The following is a 6,322-nucleotide window of genomic DNA, read 5'->3' on the forward strand; positions in this document are numbered from 1 at the left end:
TTCGTGCCGCCACCTCGACCTCGCTTCCCTCTCCCTTTGCGCTCTGGCCTCGTTGTCCGCCAATCGCCATGGTTCGATGCAAGATTACATACTACAAAATGTGATAGAGGCAAAGGTGTCCCGTCTTTCGATGAGATGGTGGCTATCGTTTTGGAGGAAGTTGACTTTGATGATCCGAGCACGAACGTGCGAGGACGTCGCGCCTTAGCAATCGCTAAACCAACTCCGAGAGGTTATTAACCATGCCGGAGCTCGATCAACCTGACCACGAAGGTCTGTTTCCTGCAGGCAAACGAAGAACAAGCAAGAAACTAAGATTGCAATCTGGATATTGCGAATATAAGAGGAAAGAAGGTGGGGTTATGTGAAGTCTTTGTTTGGTCGTTGAACACAAACGAAGTACGCGAAGTTGCAGCTATGGCGAACTTTTAATCTAAACAAAACCCAAGGAAAAAGCTACTGGATGGATATACTTATATAGGAGCAAGGGGTGGCGGCCAAGGAGGTGGGAGGACGTCCAAGGCAGCCTAAAACTAACCCTAGGTCGTACAAGGCTCATGGGCCCAAGTGGAGGTGAACCTTTGGGCTTGTAGTTTGACTCGGATTCTGCTGCAACGTCAGATTGTTTCGTCCATAACTCAACGCTCCGGGCGAATTTGAAGGTGAATCCAATTGTGCTGGAAAGAGCACGAAATCTACTTTCAAACAAAAAAAGAATCACCCAATTCGGAGTCCGTATGAAAAAAGTTGTTGGCGTTTTGAGTCAGGTATGTCTGTGCAGTCCGAATCTGAATCCAGAACGTGAGAGACTTGGACTCTATCTTCTCTTGGCCCAAAAGTGACGTGAGAGGACTTTTTGAACAGCACCTAAACTTCTCTTTTTCCCTTATCTTCATATGTGGATTGTACAAATGTCCCATACACCTGCAATTAGACATGGCACAAAAGTCTCTGAAGTATTTTTGTCCTGAATGACATAAATAAATTATTGCATAGTTTGCATTAGAAATCATCTCACAAATATACATGTATGCAATATTTTTGGTCGTATCCAAGGTAGTCATGTCCTCATCAAAATGCTAACCCCGGAGATCCAGGCTGCTCGCATTGCGGCCTGCGTGCCTCTGAGCACACCGGAGTTTGAGGAGCAGGCGGTGTTGGCACCGGAGCAGGAGATGTAGGAGGAGGCGCCGAAGTAGGAGATGTAGGAGGAGGCGCCGGACAAGGAGATAGAGGAAGAGGCGGGAGAGGAGGGTGAGCCGGAGGCGCTAGAGCAGGCCGGATTTGTCATGGAGGACGTGCATGCGCAGTTCAAGCTCGTCCAAGCGGAGGAGGCGGCGGAGTAGCAGGCCATCCTCGAGTCCATCCAGTCTGAGCTCGAGGTGGCGGCGAACACTGCTTTATCCGTGAGGCGAATGTGAAGCGTGAGGAGCTCTTCGCGGAGGAGGCGCTGGAGATTCGCCCCGCCGCCAATGACAATGAGGCCAGCGGCTGAGGCAAGCAGGTCATCGACCGACATATCCGATGACGAGTAGCTAGTTTGGCAGTTTGTTTATGTACGTAGATCAAATGGTCACTGTGAAAATGGGGAGTGTGGTTGCAATGTGTGAGAATGAGGGATGACTGGACACTGTCCCCGAACGCATCCGTGGACGTTTAGGGGCTCACTTTTGCTAGGTCTTGTTGTAGATGCTCTTTGTAGGCATGTACTAACCTGCGATGCATTTATGGTCAACAGCACATTATCAGCACTAGCGAAACTAAAGGGTGCTTCTGGAGGATTTGGTAAAACTCCCCAGGCTGAAAAGAAAGAAACACCACAGGAACGCCTTAAAAGGATAATGAGCAAACAGCTTAACAAACAAAGTATGTCTTTGTTACTTCTCTTTTTCATTCTTATCTGCGTTAGTGATCCTGGGAAATCCTAATCATTTATCTTCATATGCAATTTATACTAAGTTTTTGTTTGCGCTACAGTTCGTAAAGATACTGCTGCTGAGACCGCAAAGAAACGAGAACAGGAACGGCAAAGGCAGGAAAAACTTGCAGAAGTAGGTCGATACAGGCTCCGTAGCAGGAGTAGAAGTCTTAGCCGTTCTCCACCAAGGTACTTTGAATCAATCGCATTAGTCGATGACATTAATAGAAGTTGCTGCATTTTCTTTGCATTGCAAATGGTTCATTGAAGGCTATTTCCAGCCAAATATATATTCTTACCACGATACTATGATTTTGTTGATAGCGCCAGATGTTTACTGTTCCTGTGCAGAAAGCGGCATTATAGCAGAAGCCATAGTAGGAGCCAGAGCCCAAGAAGAAACCATTCACTTTCACTGTCTCGTTCAAGGTCACCCTCTCACTCTCCAAGGTAATTCATGGTGGATAGGTATGTTCCAGAGGATTTAAAGATGCATACCATCTGAAGAGCGGTAGTACTGCAGGTACAGAAGCAGATCAAGGCACTGAAAGTATCTCAGAGCTCATTGGTTGTCTATGGCACGTGGTGCTTCATTTTTATTTACTTAGGCTTCCTGGTGCCCTGTTACTTATGTACCGATCAGCGAAGTCCTGGATCCCATCATTGTTGATAGCGTAGAGTTAGTGTATTTGTGATTGTGATATTTATGAGCAGAATATCGTTCAAGAGGTGCGCGACTCTCTTCTTGATTTTTTTATTATGTGGGCTGTATTGTTGATAGATTAGGTATGTGCCAGTTGCTCTAGAGTATTAGTTGCTCTGGAGTATTAGGGCTCCTCCGATGCTGACCCCCAAATGGGACACCCTAGACTGGTGAGGACTAGTCTGTCACGAACTGGTGAGGACTTGTCTGTGAACAGTGATGTGAGAGCCTGCTATCCAAAGTTGTCCCCTAAACTTGCGCCATGGACTAGGACTAGTTTGTGGTGATGCGGGAGCCAGCTATTCATAATTGTCCTCTAAACTTTCGCCTTCTTCAAGTGCGCAAACTCAAAATAACCACATATCAAATCATAAATGATTTAAAATGTTTAACGCGACGGTTGTTCTAATTCAAAAATTATAACCCAACAAAGTTTACAAATTAAAGTAGTTCAAACTTGAATTTAACTACATATGTTTAGTCGTCCCATTTAATCCATAGAAGCTCAAATCTTTCTTGAGTTGCTTGATGGTGAACTTGATGTATTTGAACAACCTCACTAAATGTGGCTGGATTTTGATATGGAAGTTTGACAGGATCATCCATGTTTCTCAAATTCACAAGATGCGGCATCATCTTCACCCTCATTAACGACGACCATGTTGTGCATAATCACATGATATGTCATGACATTCCATAAGGTCTCCACATTCCAATGTTTAGTAGGTCAACAAACAACTGCAAAGTTGAGATCTTTTTTGGACAAAGATAGCTAACGGATGATAGATATTGTCAACCAGTAATCCATGTTGTATTCATGCCCATTGATACTATATTACAAGTTCTTTCCTGTCAGTTAGCCTAGCACACAATGGTGACCATTGCAACACGTTGAAATTCAGAGATCCTATCATAATGCGGTGTGCACTTCTGGTAATCAGAGAATCCAATAGTTCCATGGCATCCTTCTTTAAGATGAACTAGTCATCAAAGGACGAGACGCCATGCTAGAGGTGACCGAAGACATCTTTCACATTCAAAAGAGCTAGCGAAAATTGTCAGCGAGCAGGGAATCCAGGGCAAAGTAGTCCTCCATCAGCGTCGAATAGCCCCATGCCCTGTCCTAATTGAGCATTCGATGACCCTTAATCAATCTCTTGATATTGAGAACATGCTCTTCTTCACGCTTCGCGTCTGCAAGGACCGCATGCATCATCGCGGTTTCATTCGTGTAGTCCTCGTTGGACGAATCAACTTAATGCTCGTATATATGCTGCATGTTCGAATCCATTGCTCCAAAGAACAGATAAGAAATTTAGCATGAGCATTTTTACCAAACACTTGTCGGGCGTGGTGACTACCGTTAGGGCAGATGGTAACTGCGCGACAGACATGCAAGAGGTGTGGACTGGCGACGGAGGACAAGCGACGGGGAGACCGGGTGTAACGATGGAGGTCACGAAGTTCCGGGAAGGGCTTGGCGGGGAGCCAGAGTGGTAGAGCGGTGATGTCGGCGAGAGAGAAAGCGGATGTAAAGAAAGATGGAAGGATGGAGACACGAGATTCGGGTGAGGGTTTTTGGTGGCTAGGGGTGTCAAAGTCCTGTGTGGCCGGTGTTCGGACTCCCGCAAAAGCCCCTAGTTGCTTACGATTTGTGAGGAAATAGATGTCTGAACTGGTCCATGGACCGATGGTAGACACGGCTGGATGGGAAACTGCGTCCGGACAGCTCGAAGCTTGCAGGCGGTTTGAGGGCCCGCTTTGGTCTCTCGAGATGCCCTTAGACTCGGAGTAAAACAATTTTCTCTATGATGCCTTCAATGTTTGAAGTCTTCTGCACGTGAAGCCTAAAATGGCCTCCTGATGTGAATGTTGGCTCAATGTAGTCCCTGCACGTGTTCGACAATCTCATTTTTTGCAGTGAGTGACATGAAATTTGTTATTGGGTTTCATTATTTATGTGGAAACATTATAATATAGTAGCTCTTGAGAAGGAGAGGAAATATAACATTACAAAAATATCTGTGTGCAGGCAGGCTGGACATCTGGGTAGTGTTGGGGCTACGATCCTGACAATGAGTACTAGGGGTACAAAAGAGGGGCAGAGCCTAACTACAATGCAGGTGTAACACTCGGTGTTTAACAAGTTCAGGCCCCTCTCGGTGGAGGTAATAGCTCCACGTCTCATGCCCTAAGACTTGTGAAAGTGCAACTAATCCCCGGGAGGTTTTGGTAATTCACAACAACATATATCTCATTAAACTAATGTCCATTCAAGTTAAAGATTTTAGGATGTTCAATGATTGGCATGGCAAGGACTAGTGATTGTGGACCCTCAAAATGCTAAGGGCATGGATAGGCAAAAGTTTAAGACTCTAAGTGATCCAAGATCACATTGAGTCTATAGAAAAACCAATACTATTAAAAGGGAATGAGGTGTTGCTTAATGATCTTTTTGCTCAAGTGCTTAGTGATATTGCTCCAAAACCCTCAACCACTTTCTCCGTCCAAATATGTCCAAATCATACAATCCAACTCGGCCCCACCGAAATTTCCTACCCGGAGTCACCGAGTTCATTAGACTCAGCCACTGCCAAACCTTAACAAATTGGATCCACCAATATCGATATCGGTCTCACCGAGATCGCCTTGCCAACTCTCTGTTACTAGTTGCAATTCTTTCTGTCTCATCGAGTTTTCCAATCGGTACCACCAAGATGGCTTGCCAACTCTCTGTTGCCTTATTGCTTCACTTCGGTCCTACCGAATTGATGCAATCGGTGCCACCGAGACGAGGTTTTCCCTAGCCATGGCACATCGGTCCCTCCGAGTTGTTCCAGTTGGCCCCATCGAGATTCCTAACGTTCACATTTTTACACAGGTCGATGCCACCGAGATTTCTAACCGGTGCCACCGAGTCGGGTCAAAAGTGTGTAACGGTTGGATTTTGTGTGGAGGCTACATATACCCCTCCACCCACCTCTTAATTAGTAAGAGATCCATCAGAACGTGCCTACACATCCACCATTCATTTTCTGAGAGAGAATCACCTACTCATGTGTTGAGATCAAGAGATTTCATTTCTACCATTTGAACCTTGATTTCTATCCTTCCCCAAGTTACTTTCCACTTAAATCCTTCTTTCACCATAGCCAAATCCTTGAGAGAGTTGAGTGTTGGGGAGACTATCATTTGAAGCACAAGAGTAAGAAGTTCATCATCAACACGCCGTATATTACCTTTTGAAGAGTGGTGTCTCCTAGATTGATTAGGTGTCGCTTGGGAGCCTTCGACATGATGTGGAGTTGAACTAAGAAGTTGGGCAAGGAGATTGCCTACCTCGTGAAGATCTACCCGAGTGAGGTAAGTCTTTCATGGACGATGCCCATGGTGGGATAGACAAGGTTGCTTCTTCATGGACCCTTCGTGGGTGGAGCCCTACGGGGACTTGCGCATCCATTATCCTTCGTGGGTTGAAGTCTCCATCAACGTGGATGTATGATAGAACCACCTATCAGAACCATGCCAAAAATCTTTCTGTCCCCATTGCATTTTCCTTCTCCAAACCCTTCCTTTAATTACATGTGCAATGTCTTACTTTCCGCTGTTATACTCTTAGACTTGCATGTGTAGGGTGTTGCTTGACTTGTCATAATTGCTAAAATCTGCCTACAACTAAATTAGGGAAAATGTTAGGTTTT

The 6,322-nt window shown here is 45.4% G+C and overlaps 1 protein-coding gene across 3 annotated transcripts in view; it reads left to right on the forward strand.

Annotated features, from left to right (window-relative positions):
• LOC119285799 (CLK4-associating serine/arginine rich protein-like) overlaps positions 1-2,675 on the forward strand; it is a 16,003-nt gene extending 13,328 nt beyond the window's left edge. The window contains exons 10-13 of one of the 3 annotated variants that reach the window (XM_037565130.1): positions 1,739-1,866; positions 1,978-2,107; positions 2,243-2,368; positions 2,442-2,675. In XM_037565130.1, coding sequence (XP_037421027.1) covers positions 1,739-1,866; positions 1,978-2,107; positions 2,243-2,368; positions 2,442-2,466 — 409 coding nt within the window. In that variant the 3' untranslated portion in view covers positions 2,467-2,675. Of the gene's footprint in view, positions 1-1,738; positions 1,867-1,977; positions 2,108-2,242; positions 2,369-2,441 lie in introns of those variants that run through there. The other 2 variants (XM_037565131.1, XR_005139850.1) reach the window with 2 other exon arrangements.
• Positions 2,676-6,322: the final 3,647 nt, after the last annotated feature.

This window comes from Triticum dicoccoides, chromosome 4A, assembly GCF_002162155.2.
Source record: "Triticum dicoccoides isolate Atlit2015 ecotype Zavitan chromosome 4A, WEW_v2.0, whole genome shotgun sequence".
NCBI lineage: Eukaryota > Viridiplantae > Streptophyta > Magnoliopsida > Poales > Poaceae > Triticum > Triticum dicoccoides.